Raw genomic sequence first — 18558 nt, forward strand, 5'->3', positions numbered from 1 at the left:
AGTGCAGGTGGCAGTTTTCATTCCTATGAGGAGTTCAGAGAGGTCAGTAGGGGAGATTGGGGAGAACCGAGACAGGGGATGGCAGGACAAGGGGGGGCAGGTGGTTGGAGGGGGAGCGGGTGCGGCGGTGGTCAAGCTGTTGTAGATGTTGTCAATTTTGCATTGGAAGAAAGAGAGGAAGGAGATGCAGTTGTCTACTGTGAATGACTGGGTGGTGGTGTTCAGGGGGCGGAGGAGTTTGTTTATTGTCGAGAAGAGTGCTTTTGGGTTTCCGGAGCCAGAGTGGATAATTTGAGAGTAGTAGGCGGAGCGGGCGCGGGAGAGGGCATCTTTGTAGTGTTGTAGGTGGTCCTTGTAGGCTTGGGAGTGAACTGTGAGACCCGTTTTATTGCGGAGTCTTTCAAGTTGGCGAGCACGAGTTTTCATCAGGCGGAGTTCAGGGGTAAACCAGGGAGCAGAGTGGGTGAAAGAAACCGTTTTGGTTTTTACAGGCGCAAGCTGGTCAAGGCAGGAGGAGAGAGTGTGGTTGTAGTAGTCAGTGAGGTCGGAAGGGGTGTGGAGGTCAATGAAGGGAGAAGTGGACATTTTTTCAGAGAGGGTGGATGAGAATGAGGTAGGTGAAAGAGCGTTTAGCTTACGGAAGTTGATCATTGTATATCCTTGTTGATCATTGTTGTATCCACCTGCTGCCCCACTCCCCCAAGAAGTTCCCCACTGGCTTTTGCCCTCTGTCTTTTCACTTTTCCATCAACCTCGATTTTGTAGACGAACAAACCAAAGTGTACCCTCGTGTATCAAACCATTCGTACCTCAGCTGAAATAAATTTTGCTGGGAGTCGCTGCAAAGCGGCCATGGAGAGAGCTGCAGCTTGGGTTGAGGCTCCAGCAGCATGCCGCAGGAGCACCGGGACAGAACTCGGAATGCGCGCATTCGCTAGTCCAATTAGGAATGGCAATAGAGTGGCGTCATCTCCATGTGCTGCTCCATGAGAAAGGAAAGAGATTGCAGCCTTTCCCACCTGTCCACAAAGTAGCATGAAGAATGGAAAAGTGTGTATTCATATACATATACATATATACATGCATATATACATACATACATACATACATACATAAATATGCATCTACCCTGGAAGCATCAGTACCGCAACTCAGGATAATCTGTTTTAATGTTGTCAAAGTTTGATTCTTCTGAGCAGCGCAGGACCATTTCATATTCAGCCAGATGAGAAAACAATAGGATGTCTGCCAATTTTTTCCTCGCATATTGGAACCAAATATACTTTAAAACCAATGTTTCATCGTAAAATCAACAAGGATAACAAAAAGGATGATAAATCAACAAGCGTTACGCCCAGGTCCCCCGTCGGTGAAGTGATGTGAGTTGACAAAGTGGCAGACGCAAGGCGGCCATCTTGGATTTTGACGTGGCGATCCAATTTTCAATAGCGTTCTTCCTTATGCGTAGATAAGCCTGGTGTTGGCTTAGCAGTTAGGGTGCAGGTTTGGGAACTTAGGATCCTGGGTTTGAATCCCGGTCGATCGCTGAATTAACGCCAGGAGGGTTGACTCAGCCTGTCATCCTTCTGAGGTCGGCAAATTGAGTACCAGTTCACTGGTAATTCCCTGTGTGTCACAAGAGGCGAATAACAGGGTTGGCGGCAGGAAGGGCATCCGGCCATAAAACATTGCTTCAAAAAGGGGACCACGGTGCCCGAAAAAGGCCAACCCCTGCTCTGTGGGGAAAATAGCCTCTAAAGGTGGTTCTTCTTATGCGTAGATACACCCACACACCAGATTAGAAGTCAGTAGTTCATTTATTTTTCAAGATATTGTGCTCACAAGGTTCAGACATATATATGGTGGCGGCCATCTTGGATTTTGACGTGGCGACCCAATTTTCAATAGCGTTCTTCCTTATGCATAGATACACCCACACACCAGATTAGAAGTTGGTACTTCGCTCATTTTTCAAGATATTCCGCTCACAAAGTTCAGACATACATGGCGGCGGCCATCTTGGATTTTGACGTGGCGACCCAATTTTCAATAGCATTCTTCCTTATGCCTAGATACACCCACACACCAGATTAGAAGTTAGTAGTTCGTTTATTTTTCAAGATATTTCTCTCACAAGGTTCAGACATATATATGGTGGTGGCCATCTTGGATTTTGACGTGGCGACCCAATTTTCAATAGCGTTCTTCCTTATGCCTAGATACACCCACACACTGGATTAGAAGTTAGTAGTTCATTCATTTTTCAAGATATTCCGCTCACAAGGTTCAGACATACATGGTGGCGGCCATCTTGGATTTTGACGTGGCGACCTAATTTTCAATAGGGTTCTTCCATATGCCTAGTTGCACACACACACCAAATGAGAATTCGGTCCTTCGTTTACGCACGCACGCACGGACGGATGGACAGACTTTTCAAGATATTTCGCTCACATGGTTCAGACATATATATGGTGGCGGCCATCTTGGATTTTGATGTGGTGACCCAATTTTCAATTGCGTTCTTCCTTTTGCCTAGATACACCCACACACCAGATTAGAAGTTGGTACTTTGCTTATTAGTCCCCTACCGGTGTACACCGGAGGGGACTATAGGTTTGCACGCCGTCCCTCCGTCCGTCAGTCCGTCAGTCAGTCCGTCAGTCCGTCAGTCTGTCAGTCCGTCAGTCTGTCAGTCCGTCAGTCCGTCAGTCCGTCAGTCCGTCAGTCCGTCACGCAAAGAACAGTTTTCCGGACTTTTTTTCTAAACGCTTAATGCTAACGATTTCAAACTTGGTACATGGTTTCCTCATGATAAGTTACAGGTCAAGTTCCAACTACACGACGTTTCGATCATTTTTGACAAAGTTATGCACTTTGAACTTTGGGAATTCTGATAATTCTGATGATCCTTAACTCAGTGCCATTTTAAGTTTTAATTTCCTTTAAAAACCTATTTCTCTGCAATAATAGGACCGATTGAGATATACAAAATTTCACCATATGATGGACTCGGTCTGTAGAATATTTTAATGGTAATTATGACATCACAGGTCACGTGGTTCAGCCGCCATATTGTTTAACCCCTTTTTCTCTGCAACGGCTGAACAGATCGAGGCCAAACTTTGCAGGCAAAATCGCATCCCCATGATGAACAAAAAGGTCAACGAGCATGACGTCATGCGTCACATGGTTTCAGAGTTATGACGTTTTAAAGCATGAACCTTTAAAACCGAGCTCCTCCCTCATTTTTGATCCAATCGTGGGGAAACTTCACAGATATGTTCAGCACTAAAATGTCCTTTTGGAATTTGCGATAGGGCACGTGGTTTGGCAGATATCGTTAATTAAACGAAAAAATTTAAAAAAATGGATATCTCTTGTTTATTCTCGAGTTCTCCTCAAGCCGCACCGCGCGTCCTCAGCCTCCTCTCGCGAACGTCAACAGCGCGACACAGCGCGCGCTTTCCGGAGGGGCGGAGCCAAGCCGAGCAACATATATATACACATCGATAATTGATCGTGAACCGAAAAATATAATAAATTACTGATGGTTTCAGAGTTATGACGTTTTTAAGCATGAACCTTTAAAACCGAGCCCCTCCCTCATTTTTGATCCAAATCGAGGGGAAACTTCACAAATCCGTTCAGCATGTCAGTCTACTAAAATGCCCTTTTGGAATTTGCGATAGGGCACGTGGTTTGGCAGATATCATTAATTAAACGAAAATATTTCAAAAAAAAAATGGATATCTCTTGAATCGCCAGTACCTCAGACCGTGAGTTGGTAATAATTTATATAATTCACACAGTGCAATACGTGCAGGCCGCTCCACGGAGCGACCTTGCGGGCTTATCAACGAGGCGAGGCGTGACACACGTGTCTCAGCATACCTCAGATCAAGTTTGAAAACCAGCATCATCCGTGCCTAAATTTGCATATTCGATCATTTTTGACAAAGTTATGGCACTTTGAACTTTGGTAGGGGACATGTATTGCAGCGCAATACTCAGAATGCTTGTTTTTCCAAGATATTCCGCTCATAAGGTTCAGACATATATATGGTGGCCGTCATCTTGGATTTTGACGTGGTGACCCAATTTTCAAGAGCTTTCTTCCTTATGCGTAGATACACCCACACACCAGATTAGAAGTTGGTACTTCGCTTATTAGTCCCCTACCTGTGTACACAGGAGGGCACTATAGGTTTGAACGCCGTCCCTCCGTCCGTCAGTCCGTCAGTCTGTCAGTCCGTCAGTCCGTCAGTCCATCACGCAAAGAACAGTTTTCCGGACTTCTTTTCTAAACGCCTAACGCTAATGATTTCAAACTTGGTACATGGTTTCCTCATGATAAGCTACAGGTCAAGTTCGAACTTCACGACGTTTCGATCAGTTTTTACAAAGTTATGGCACTTTGAACTTTGGGAATTCTGATAAATTCTGATGATCCTTAACTCAGTGCCATTTTAAGTTTTAATTTCCTTTAAAAAAGATTTTCTCTGCAATAATTGGACCGATTGAGATCAAATTTTCACCGTATGAGGGACTCGGTCTGTAGAATATTTTTATGGTAATTATGACGTCACAGGTCACGTGGTTCGGCCACCAAATTGTGTTTCGTGAAAACACGAAAACCCCTTTTTCTCTGCAACGGCTGAACAGATCGAGTCCAACCTTTGCAGGCAGAATCACATACCTATGACGAACAAAAACGTCAGCGAGCATGACGTTATGCATCACATGGTTTCAGAGTTATGACGTTTTTAAGCATGAACCTTTAAAACCAAGCTCCTCCCTCATTTTTGATCCAATCGAGGGGAAACTTCACAGATCTGTTCAGCATGTCAATCTACTAAAATGTCCTTTTGGAATTTGCGATAGGGCGCGTGGTTTGGCAGATATCGTTAATTAAACGAAAATATTTTTTAAAATGGATATCTATTGTTTATTCTAGAGTTCTCCTCAAGCCGCACCGCGCGCCCTCAGCCTCGTCTCGCGAACGTCAACAGCGCGACAAAGCGCGCGCTTTCGGGAGGGGCGGAGCCAAGCCGAGCAACATATATATGCACATCGATAAATTGATCGTGAACCGGAAAATATAATAAATTACTGATATTTAGCGACTCGAAAGGTTCTTTATCAACAACTTATTTTCTCGTGCTTCTGCTGACCTGTCTCCAAGGTGTATAAATCGAAGTCCCGAGTGTGAATCACAGGTGAGCCCATCCTGAGGTAATTTGCGATTGGGAACGATTCAGAACTTGTGGGTGAATAACCCTTTTTAATTTCCCCAACAGTTTTCCGGACGACAGACTGCCGGTAGGGGACATGTATTGCAGCGCAATACTCAGAATGCTTCTTTTTCAAGATATTCCGCTCACAAGGTTCAGACATACATGGCGGCGGCCATTTTGGATTTTGACGTGGCGACCTAATTTTCAATAGGGTTCTTCCATATGCCTAGTTGCACCCACACACCAAATTAGAATTCGGTCCTTTGCTTACGCACGCATGCACGCACGCACGCACACATGGGCGGACGGATGGATGCACACACAGACGGAGGGGAAAACCATAGTCCCCCTTTCGCTCCGCGGTGCGACGGGGGACAAAAAAAAATCGACAACAAAAAAATCGATTCGAAAAAAAAAAACTTTTAAAATGTTTAAACCTTTATAGTCCGGCAGATATGTGAAGAATTGTGGTAGAATTGTGCCTTTGATGATACAAGCATGAAACTTGGCACACAGTTAGGGCATACCCTTACAGTGAAATTTGGATGTAGGGGCATTCCAGATTTCTCCTTGGCCCAAAATGGCGGCCATTTTACAAAATGGCGGCTAAGAAGGACATATTTACCTATTATTTCAGACTTGTCATTTGTGCTGCTATTGAAACACAATGTAATGAGCATATTATAAATTGTCATGTACATGCTATGCAATACCTTCATACTGGGTTCAAAATTGGAATCTACGGTGGCCTATAAGGGGCAGAACAAATGGTTTACCATTGCAATAGACAGGACTGGTCTAGCGGTTTAATTATTTAACTTTGCATGACTATCTGATTTCTCCTGGGTGTAATTTTGGTTCAATACCTTTATATGAACAACTTTGATGTAGCTTTATGAACTTTCCTATCATAGACTAGGTGACTATAAGGAACAATGCAAGGCTAGTGAAAAGTTACGAAAGCGAATTACTATATTTATGATAATAATGTATGTATTTCTTTTTCAGATGATAACTCGACTGCACTGCACCTTCGCTCATTGACTGTAGTAGCTACCTAGATTTGGTTCCCAATTTGTATATTGATTGGATGGTGGTGGTGGATAATGCTTAATTGACAATGGCCAACAAAAATTTCAAGCTATTAGACCCCCAAAGCCCTAGTACATCTGGAACAAACATGCCTTATCTGACAGATTGGGAGAAGTGTGTGTTATGTCAGGAGGTCACCGATGAGGCCCTTGCCTGTCCAGCTGATTCCAAGCGAACCACAGGGTCCGGATACCAAACTCTTGCAGATTATCTCCTCACCTTCAGCCAGATGGGCTGCCTGCCAAAATCTCTAGAACTGTCCCGCCTGGACGATGGTGAAGGTATCCAGTCAACCTTCCAGAGCCACAAGGCTAAGTGGCATGATTCATGCAGACTGAAATACAACAAAACTGAACTGCATCGGGCACAAAAAAGAGAAACGTCTAGTGAAGAAACCGCAAGTGTCTCAAGAAAGTACACCCGTCACAGAGTACATGTAGACCACACACAGCCACAGCCTGAAAAGTGTTTCTTTTGTGACAAACCAGCGGGTACTAATTCTCTGCGAAAAGCTTCCACCTTCGACCTCGATAAACATGTCAGGACAGCTGCCCTGAAACTAGGAGATCAGGCACTTCTTGCTAAACTGAGTGCAGGTGACCTTATAGCACAAGATGCACAGTACCACGTGAAGTGTCTGGTGTCACTTTATAACAAAGCAAGGGCCACAAGCACAACACTGAATGAACAAGATGATATCAATCACGGTATAGCACTTGGAGAGCTAGTGTCCTACATCGATGATGCCCGCACAGATGCTCTTGTGACACCAGTGTTCAAGCTGGTAGACCTAGCAAGACTATACACCACCAGGCTGGAACAGCTTGGAACAGTCTTGACCAGGCGTGTCCACTCCACCAAACTCAAAGATCGAATCATGACATATTTTCCAGACCTAGAGGAGCACATGTCCGGTCGAGATATTCTGCTTGCTTTCAACCAGGATGTTGGCTCAGCCCTTCAGAAGGCATGTGATCACGACACTGACAGTGATGGAGTTTGTCTTGCTAGAGCCGCAAATATAGTTCATAGAGACATGTTGAAAATGAACTCAACATTTAGTGGTTCATTTGAAGCCCACTGCCAAGAACATTCGGTACCTAATTCGCTTGTATCACTAGTTTCTATGATCTTGAATGGTCCTAACATCCAAGAGCAGTCAAGCCACTCGTCGGTATCAACACCTACTCTCACAATCTCACAACTCCTTATGTTCAACAGTTACTCACGCCGCAGAGAGAGTAGCAGTACTACCACGTCCACGAGGCACAGTCACAATCGGGAGACTCCCCTGCCTGTGTACCTGGGCACCCTTATCCACACAAAGACTCGAAAAAGAGACCTGGTTGATACTATGTTCAACCTGGGTCTCTCGATCTCCTATGACAGGGTGCTTAGCATCTCCACGGACTTGGGGAACAGAATCTGCCGTTTCTTCCAAAATGAGGGTACAGTTTGCCCCCCTGAGCTAAAAAGTGACCTCTTCACAACTGGGGCAGTGGATAACATTGATCATAACCCCAGTTCAACAAGTGCCCACGACTCCTTCCATGGCACTGGCATTTCACTTTTCCAGCATCCAAATAGCGATAGCCGTGGAGTTCAACGGGTAAACCCAGATGACACATCAACAACAGATGCACACCTGCCACAGTCATACACCATCGTACCTCCTGTTGTTCTGGGTAAATGTGACCCACCTGTACCCAAGCTAGCGGGTCCCAACAAAAGCAACTGCCAACTCATCCCTGAAGCAATGCAGATTGAGTACAGGTAACTGATTATTGTGTTTGAACTGTGGACAGTTATATGTGTACCTAAATAACCAAGACTTGTTAACTTGTGTGGACTTGTTTGTTCTTAATTGTGTTCATTATCTTGCATTTTGACAGGTGGCTGGAGCAGATGGAGAAGACAGTGCTATCTGACACACCACTTAAGGGAGACGAGACAGTATCATGGGCTGGATACCATGCCAGCAAGCAGTCTATTCCAGAAGAACCAGAGTGTAGTGTGGCCTTAACTTCATTGCTGCCTCTCTTCTATGACCAGGCAAAATCTGTGGCAATGATTTGTCACTCCATGGATGTCATCAAGAAAGCAATCGATATTCTGAATCCAGGTCAGATCCCTGTAATCACACTTGATCAGCCACTGTACACACTTGCCAAACAGATCCAATGGAGATGGCCAGAAACACACGGAGAAGATCACTTCGTCATGGTCTTTGGTGGACTCCATATTGAGATGGCAGCATGGAAAACCCTCGGTGACCTTCTGGATAGCAGTGGGTGGACAGGCGTTCTGATGCTTGCAGGGGTTGCTACAAGTGGTACTGCTGATTCCTTCCTGAAAGTGACCCATGTGACACGCACACGACGAGCACACCAAGTCACAGCCAGTACTCTCTATCTTCTCCTGAAGGAAGCCTACAGCCAGTACACCAGTGGACTAGATGAGGGACAGGTTACGATACCACTAGATGACTGGTGCGGTGAACAAGCCAATGCAAGTCCACAGTTTCAGTTCTGGTTCCTAATTATGCAGCTAGAACTGGCAGTCCTGATCTATGTGAGATCCGTCCGTGAAGGAAACTTCCAACTGTACACTGATGCTCTGACCAAGCTTGTACCATGGTTCTTCGCCTTGGGACATACAAACTATGCCAGGTGGATCCCAGTTCACTTGCGCGACATGGTGACACTTGCAACAAAGCATCCAACTGTATACGCACAGTTTCTGGCAGGAAACTTCACCATGAAGAAGACTACACGTGCATTCTCTGCCATAGCCTTAGACCAGGCACACGAGCAAAATAATGCATTGGTGAAAGGTGATGGAGGGGCTGTAGGTCTTACGGAGAATGCTGCAGCTTTGCGCCGATGGATGGTGTCTGGTCCAGAGATGGCCAAACTGATCTATAAGTTCGAGGCCACAACAGAAAAAAGAATTAGGAAAACTGAACTAAAACACCATGAACAGACAAAGCACACGCAGGTAGCCTTTGCTCGAGATGTGAGAGCACTCACCCGTGTCATAGGAGAGATGGGGAACCCATTCTGTGACGACAGCAAAGATCTCTTGGTGCTAGACAGCAGAGACCTGGCAGACCCAGCAGTCATCAACACCCTTTACCAGATCGAGAAGCTGGGAAAAGAACAGTATGACACATATGTGAACAAGAGGCTTGTACATCAGACAAAGCCTATCACTGACCCAATAAAAAGAAACAATCTCCCTCTCTTCAGCCGACCCCCAGTCAGAGAGAAGTCAAGAACAGAGTTGAAGGTGGTATCTCTGAAGAATGACTGCGTTCTGTTCTCCAGGCTGTTTATTGCATCCCAGACACGGAATGGAGATCTTGATGAATTCTTTGCACATGAAAACCAAGCTTGTCCCCCTGCATTGTCACAAATGGGCAAAATCCGGCTTGGAACCAAGTCTGATCTGGTTGGGTGCTTAGAAGATCTGATCACCTCACGGGAAAATGATGATGTAAGCCCCCCTGTTGAAGTCATGATCCTGGATGGAGCAGCCATCGTGAACATTCTGGCACCTCGTAATGCGAAGACCTTCTCTGAGTATGCATCACTAGTATTCTTGCCATACATCACATCTCAGATACAAAATAAGAGCAGGGTTGATATTATCTGGGATGAATATTTCCCAGACAGTTTGAAAGCCGACACCAGGAAGACGAGGGGTAAAGGCACCAGGAGACGAGTTGAGCCATCTAGTTCCATCCCTCGAAACTGGCAGGCCTTCCTTCGCATAGACGAGAACAAGGTGGAGTTGTTTGACTTTCTAGCAACGAGGATAGCAAACATTGAGACTGACAAGCAAATCGTCACCACAAACCACAAAGAAGTTTTTTGTACACAGCCACGAGATGTTACTGGTCTTTCCCCGTGTAGTCACGAGGAGGCAGATACAAGGATACTACTCCATGTCCAAGATGCAGTCAGACAGGGCTATACCAAGGTGTCAATCCGCACAGTGGACACAGATGTTTTGATCCTTGCAGTGGCAGCAACTGGATATTTTGACATCGATGAACTCTGGGTTGCTTTTGGCACAGGGAAGAATTTCAGGCACTTGGCAGCTCACGAGATGGCTGTGGCACTGGGACCAAACAAGTGCCGAGGGTTGCCATTCTTCCACGCCTTCACTGGGTGTGACACCGTGTCCTGCTTCGGCGGAAGGGGGAAGAAAACAGCATGGGAAACATGGAAAGCCTATGATGAGGTCACCTCAGCTTTCTGCGCACTGGCTGCCACACCAACCATTTCAACTGCAAATGACAACATGGATCCACTGGAGCGTTTTGTTGTTCTGCTCTACGATCGAACAAGCAGCCAGGAACATGTTAACGATGCCCGCAAGCATCTCTTCACCCAGACTGGTAGATCAATAGAGGCTATCCCACCAACGCAAGAAGCCCTCAGACAACACATCAAGAGAGCTGCCTACCAAGCCGGCTTTTGTTGGGGCCAGATGATGATTTGCGCACCTGAGCTCCCATCGCCAAGTGAATGGGGTTGGAAACAGAGTAATAACGGCTGGGGGATATATTGGACAACCCTCACAGAGGCAACTGAGGCATGCCGACAATTGATTAGATGTGGATGCAAGAAGGGTTGCAGGAAACAGTGCAAGTGTGTTAAGGCCGCACTCCAGTGCTCAGCTCTGTGTCACTGTGCAGGGGAGTGCACACGATAGTATACAGGAGGAATAACACACCTGTTACATATACACAAACATGTGGAAGACTGTTTTGTAGACTGTTTTATAGTGAAAGTCACTTCCACAGCGTTAATGTGGCATTTTCACTTCATTTCCATTGTGTTTCTGGAGTTTGCTCAAAATAGCTCAAAAAATAATTATTTTTGTAAAGAATAAGGACCAAATAAATGTTATGTGAGTTTGTTGACATTTAATTATGATCTTACAACCTGTTTACGTGAAAAAAACATCATAGGTGTGCTTGAGCAATAAGTAAATCTAGTTTTATAGACATCGGTACTGTGTATCTTATTATCCATAAACGGCCATTTTTAAAATGGCCACCATTTTGTCCCTAGGAAAAGATTTGAATGCCCCTATATCCAAAAATCTTCCTAGTAGTATGCTCTATCAGTGTTCAAAATTTCATGCTTGTATCACCAAAAGCACAATTTTTTCACATATCTGCTGGGCTATTATAGTCAGGGCCCTTAGGGATATTTTGGGGCCGTTTGGTTCAAATTCTTCCAAAAGCACCAAATTTGGCCCAGATGTTGCCCATGCCATACTCTTTCGATTTTTGACGGGCGCCAAGAACGGCGCCCCCCCCCCCCCCCCGGGGTCCCCATATTGGCGAAATACTAAATGGCCGCCACCCGGATTAGAGGAAAATCAGTTATATAACCAAAAGGGTTGGAATCATGTATGATACCACTTTTCAGGGGTTTTCGAGGTCGAGGAATCCAATTATGATGTTATTTTGGTGATTCGAGGTCAAGGTCAACCCTCAAGGTCATCTTAAAGGTCATTTTTGAGTCAAACATGTCGGTTTTTGAGTTTTTTGTCAAGATTTACGCGAGGTTCACCATTTTATGTTTCTAGGTTGGGTAATCGAACTCTGACCTTATTTTTGACAATTAGAGGAAATATTTACATGTCTATTTCCTAAATTTCAGGCATATGCAGTTCATCAGTCTAATTACAAAGGGACGGATTTTGATGTTTTATGAACTGTATGCCATATCCTTGTGTTTAATTTTTGTGCGATCATGATCCGGGTTCATGTATACATGATTGTATACATGTCATAAATATGACGTCATAGGTCATGTGACCTGGCGGCCATATTGGATTTTATGAAAACCTTAAAAATGGATCCCTGCCTTCATTTTTCGATCGATTCATTTTGAACTTTGACCACTTATAGTACGCCATGTGATTGGATGCATATCCTAATTATGACGTCATAGGTCAGGTGACATGGCGGGATGGACCGGTATGGTCCCCGGATCATACCGCCCTTGGCGCCCATCAAAAATCGAAAGAGAATGGCGTGGGCAACATCTGCGCCAAATTTGATGATTTTGGAAGAATTTGACCCAAAATATCCCTAAGGGCCCTGACTATATAGGTATTCGTCTGTCGCGGTAAGGAATCGCGGTAAGGTGTGCATGCACACCTCGTTTCAAATCCCCCCACAACATCTCGATGGGATTTAGATCCGGGCTTTGACTTGGCCATTCCAGAACCCTCCATTTCTTTATTTTCAGCCATTCCTTGGTGGATTTACTGGTATGTTTAGGGTCATTGTCATGTTGTAAGGTCCACCCTCGGTTGAGCTTCAACTTTCCGACAGATGGCCTCACATTATCCTCAAGCACCCTCTGGTACAATGAAGAATTCCTAGTGGATTCTATGATGGTGAGCTGCCCAGGCCCTGATGCAGCAAAGCTGCCCCAAACCATAATATTTCCTCCACCATGCTTTACATTTGGTATCAGGTTCTTGTGGTCAAATGCTGTCGTTGGTTTTCGCCAAACATGTCTTCTGGTACTGTGGCCAAATAGCTCTACCTTTGACTCATCTGTCCAGAGCACATTGTTCCAGAAGTGCTGGTCTTTGCCTCGGTGTTCATTGGCAAACATTAGTCTTGCCCTGATGTTCTTTCTGGACAGCAAAGGTTTCCTCCTGGCACACCTCCCATGGAGATCAAATTTGTGCAGCCTCTTTCTAATGGTAGACTCGTGCACTTTGACATCAACAGTGGCAAGAGCTACCTGTAGGTCCTGTGATGACATTCTGGGGTTCTTAGAGACTTCTTTCAGCAATTTGCGGTCTGCTTTTGGGCTGAACTTGCTGGGGTGGCCTGGCCTGAACAAGTTGGCAGTTGTTTGGAATCTTCTCCACTTGTAGATGATCTTCCAGACAGTCGAATGATTGATTTCAAATTGTTTGGAGATCTTTTTAAATCCCTTCCCAGACTCGTAGGCATCTATAACCTTCTTTCTGAAGGCCTCAGAGAACTCTTTTGATCTAGGCATGGTGACGCCACACACTTCAACAACAAAGGGCAAACCAAACTAAATGTCTGAGGTTTCAATAAGACAGGTTCCTCCAAGATCCTCTCTAATGATGTTCTAATCATTTGCACCTGAGCTGGTGTACCTGATTCTAATTTTAGGTATTTGAAGTTGTGATAAATGTAGGGGTGTACTTACTTTTTCCACATTTGAAATTTGCATTTATGTTTATTTAAATTATACAATGGACCACAAAATGTAAATGTTTCATGATATTTGTTGTATGTTATCACCTTTATCTATCAATATTGTTGAAATGAAGATCAAATAGCTGTATGTTGAAATATGTTGAAAAAGTCAAAACTTTACATGGGGTGTACTTACTTTTTCACGTGACTGTATATATATGTATATATATGTATATATATATATATATATATATATATATATATATATATATATATATATATATATATATATGGTTGGTCAGAATTGGTTCAAGCACAATTAAGTTGTGCAAATGGCCAGGCTCAAATCCAATAGAATCTCTCCGGGAAATCTTGGAATTCCATCATAAGGCAAAAACGTCAATGGAATACAATCGACCATTTCACTTGTTGTGAAGGACTACAATCGACCCCTGAACTTGTACTTATTCTGAAAGAGGAATGGCACAATAAAATACCTGATACCTACGACGTTGTGCTACATTATTTTGCTGCTTGGGGTAATCGTGGATAAATGGAATAATGACACAATCGTCGTGTTCGTCACAAAGCTCAGAATGACAAAACCTTATTTACTGAATCACTGAAGAATGTTACAACAGCGACATCTGGCCTATGAACTCGACATGACACCTGCAGAATACTAACTGTGGAGAAAAAAATGCTTCATTGAATCCTTGAAAGATCGACTCTTGCCCATTAGTGGTCGTGTGTACCACTTGCACCAGGTGACCAGCAGTATCTATGAGCTAACGCATTCGTCCTCACATTTCCAGAATTTCCAATATGTAACTAAAATGTCGGCCCTCAAAGTCTCAGGAATTACAATGCACGTACCCTAATAAAGAAAACCTTAAACAGTAAATGTCTTTGGTAGTGCAGTATTTGAATGCCAGATCATGGAATTTGGAAAATGCCTTCTTGGACAACTCCAGCCAGCACCTAACTCAATAAAAGGTCTCTCCAGATCTATCTTGCTATCTATTTGACAATCGCCAATAACAATTGCATCTCTCAGGTGAAACCAGCCGCAAGAACGATAACGTGTTCAAATTAGGGTTTCATGCATTATCGCTCAGTGTGGTCATCGCTGTTCTTTTTATGAGGTTATCAATTTCATATGTAAACTATAACAGCATTCGGTAGAGCACATACCTCGGCGAAGCTGAACAGTTTACGTTTTGTATCCCACTGATAGGCCGGATCTGGATTCGGACCTGAACCAAAATCTCATTGGCTTGTTTTTGTCACTTCATCAACTCGTCCACTGAGTTGTATCCAAATCCGTCAACAACTTTTTGAAATATGTTATTTATTGTTTTTGGCCCCAGCCTGGTGTTGGCTTAGCGGTTAGTGTGCCGGCTTGGGATCCGAGGATCCTGAGGTTGAATCCCGGTCGATCGCTGAATTAACGCCAGGGGGGTTGACTCAGCCTGTCATCCTTCCGAGGTCGGCAAATTGAGTACCAGCTTGCTGGGATGAATGATCCCGGTGTGTACCCCGATTTACAATAGGTACACTATATCCCTGCACATCGTAAGAGGCGACTAAGGGTTGGCATCAGGAAGGGCATCCGGCCATAAAAACATTGCCTCAAACAGGGAACCATGATTGTCATGGGGCCCGCAAGGCTAACCCCCGCTCTGGCAGGGAAAAATGGCCTTAAACGATCATTCTATCATTCATTCATATTGTTATGAATTTGGGGTAGGGGGGAATATCTAGATCCAGGTAGATCTGCATAGGTAGGTGCTCCGATGATCGTGATAGAAGAACCATCTTGATGTACAGTAAGTCAGGGACCTGTAGGCTGGATGTCGGATAAGTTGGATATTTGTCCCTGTTACGAGGGGGCGGGGCATGCTAATTAGTTCAGGGATTATGGGTAAAATTCCCTTGTACGTCCTCCCCCCTGTCGCTATCCCGTTGTCCCTTTTGGCACCGCACTATAGGCACATAGCTAGGCCCTTAGCTGCACACATTAATTAAATCCCCCCTTTCAACGACTGACGATAAAACTGACCGGAAGAAACAAGCAGGAAGCGGCCACGTACAATGGCGCCATGGAAGACAAACATCGTGCAAGGCAGGCAATAGCAATGCTCAGGACTCCTCTTGTTTGACAGGGGGGAGGGGCAAACAAAGAGCAGAGTGCCAAATGGCAGGGTAAGGAAGAGCTCGTGAATGGCCACCAACCAACCAATGACACCAAAGGCGCAAGACGCTCGACCAATCAGTGCAGAGGATGCGAGGCACTGCCAGCAAGCTACGCGGGGATTGGTAGGGAGGACAAGACGGCCAGTAAAACGACTCGCTGGCGGACATTTTTCTCTCTCTCGTTCTGGCTTCCTCCCTGTCTGGACCTTCTTCTGCCCCCCTTGCCTTCTTGTGCTTGGACCCCTTTGTGCGCATGGATCCCCTACCTGCCCAAAACTTCCCTTGCGGTTGGCGAACACCGCTGCTGTCCGACGGACGTTGTAGAGGCATTTGTTGCGCCGTCGAGTTTCCTCTCCTGGTGCCTGCGTGCGAGCGCTGTGTGGCGTGGGACGGCCTGAGCCACGGGGCCGGTGTTCACGCCAGCAGACGGACTGTGCGCTTTGTGCCAACCGGAGCATGTTGGACGACGGAGCTGCACAACCTGACGGTTCCTGACGGAACCACCAAGATAAGACGTCCATTCACCACACAACGGTTTCTTTATTTATCCTCCCCATCTGTGTGTATTTGAAATCTGTGCGGGGACGTCCCGATATAGGGATTTAGTTATTTATCGGCACGGTTCTTTTGTTCTCGGAGTCCGGCAATAAAGCCACATTTACTTTTTGTACATAAAATCCGTTTTTCGTGTGACTTAATTGATTTCAGGTTGAAGACGCCTGCGACTGTGAAGGTAAGTTGGCATTCTTCATTCCGTCTCGCGTATGTTTCGCCATTGAATTGGAAACGCCCCGTTAAGCTCGATTATCCATCCGTGGCGTACTCTTGGTGTTTTTTTTTTTGTTTTTTTGTATACTGAATCGAGGCTCGTGAAAGAGCTAACATTTATTTCACAAACAAATCAACCAGACAAACAAAATATATAAAAAGAGGGAGCGGAAGACAAGATGGGGAGAGAAGGGGAAGCACACAAACAACATTTGAGAGCAGGGAGAAGTGTGGGAGGGAGAGGGCTTGGGGGGAGGAGGCGTTGGAAGGGGGGGGGGGGGGGAGAGGTATAAAACACAAGGGGAGCCAGCCGCCATACGGCAATATATTGTTTTGGCCCTATCACTCAATGGTGAAGAATCATTTAAAAATTTTAAAAGGCTCTGATCCGCATCCGGATTCAGATCTTCACCAAAATTGAATCAATTAGTCCTTGTCACATACCCAACCTGTCCACCAAAGTTCGTCCGAATTCGTCCACAGCTTTTTGAGATATCCTGTTCACAGACAAACAGACAGACAGGGGTGAAAACATAACCTCCATGCACCTTCGGTGGTGGAGATAATGACGATGTCATAGGTCCCTTCATTATGACGTCATAAATCGACAAGTAGAACGCTTGATCAGATCAGTATGAAATTTCTTGAGCGTGATCTCGGGATAAATTGGTTGGGAAAAAAAATTGATGACATCATTGGTTGAGCCATATTTTTATGGTTAGCCCATAGAGTAATGCCATCTGGAACAGCGTTTGTCTGTATGTCCCTCACAAACGTCCACCAATCAAAGCTGAGGATATAGTCACATGACAGGGGGACAGCAGGTCCTCCACTCAGCAGATCCAAGCCTGGTTATGTCGCTGTTAGACTATTGGTCTTGTTTTATTTTGCTACAAGGACCATACACATTTCTAGACAACGCATCGCTTCATTCAATATCCTAAATCAAATCGATGTGTTAATGTTTGCTCATTTCAATTCCTTTTTCTCGAACTGGAGAACTTCCTACTGAACTCTTCTCATTCCTGAATATATTTCCAGGTTCTCACGTGTCCCTGCCAATTATCATGCTCATTTGCCACGTGTCGACTCTTTAACACCAAATTCCATCTCGCTGATTGTTCTGATTCTATCACTTTAAATCATTTTAATGAGGAGTCAACAGAGATGCAAAACATCACCATACAGGTCAAGAAAACAAGTATCTGTAAGACATGAGGCTGTGTTGATTAAAGATACAGGTTCAACGAAATGAATTAATGAGTTTAGCTGTCCCCCCAAAAAAGAGAGAGAGAGCAGGGAATCATGCTAACATGTATAGTAAGGGAATAACGAGTGAAGACTGCATCAAATAATGGTGGAAATGTCATTTAGCTTTACCTCATCATGGCAGAGCTCAGCCTTGCAGAGACGACCCAGCACAGCGCCGAGCACGATAATCGCTGAATGATGCACTTCAGTACTGGCTATCTTCAACTGCAGTATTGTCTGATCGGAGGAATCGGAAATATACGGTATTTTGTAACACAATAACATGGCACGGAGATTGAAGTACAGGCAAGTGGGAAATAACCATATAATTGGTGGACCAATCAATATAAAGTACCATGGTAAACATTTGATGGTATAATGTCGATGTGCATGAGTTTGAAGCAATGTGCCTTTCACTATATATGTATATATGTGTGTGCACAGCATACTCAACGAATGATCTGACAATACCTTTGTAAATGGTCCACAAATTCTTGACAAATTAGACTTATTCGACAACTTCAACATAACAATTTACCATTTGTTCTAGCTTTAATATTATGAATATGTGAATTCCACTTTCGGTCAGATGACATAAGATTTGCACATGATGGACATTTTGTAATACAGGTGGATTGAATAGTCAATTGTAGAATTTGTGTTGGTTGTTTACTGCCCTGCCCTTCTCTGCTGGTGCAATGATCAAATTGTTCCTATTTATCAGACTTTTCATAGCCTTCAGTTATAGCACCTAGAGATTAGGTGTGGATTTGCTGATGTGTAAGAAGGCCCCAATGGTCTGCG

At 44.6% G+C, this 18558-nt stretch overlaps 1 protein-coding gene and 1 long non-coding RNA gene across 5 annotated transcripts in view; both read right to left on the bottom strand.

The window, feature by feature from the left end:
- LOC144891704 (uncharacterized) overlaps positions 1-18558 on the bottom strand; it is a 1032708-nt gene that overhangs the window by 934013 nt on the left and 80137 nt on the right. The window lies entirely within an intron of this gene.
- Positions 1-18558, bottom strand: part of LOC137429078 (microsomal triglyceride transfer protein large subunit) — a 91134-nt gene that overhangs the window by 30812 nt on the left and 41764 nt on the right. For all 4 annotated transcript variants that reach the window (XM_078775670.1, XM_078775672.1, XM_078775671.1 and 1 more), the window contains 2 exons: positions 17884-17991; positions 810-1019 (listed from right to left, as the gene is read on the bottom strand). In XM_078775670.1, the coding sequence (XP_078631796.1) occupies positions 810-1019; positions 17884-17991 (318 nt within the window). The remainder of the gene's footprint in view (positions 1-809; positions 1020-17883; positions 17992-18558) is intronic.

This window comes from Myxine glutinosa, chromosome 4 (genome assembly GCF_964187855.1).
Source record: "Myxine glutinosa chromosome 4, kmMyxGlut1.1, whole genome shotgun sequence".
Taxonomy (NCBI): Eukaryota; Metazoa; Chordata; class Myxini; order Myxiniformes; family Myxinidae; genus Myxine; species Myxine glutinosa.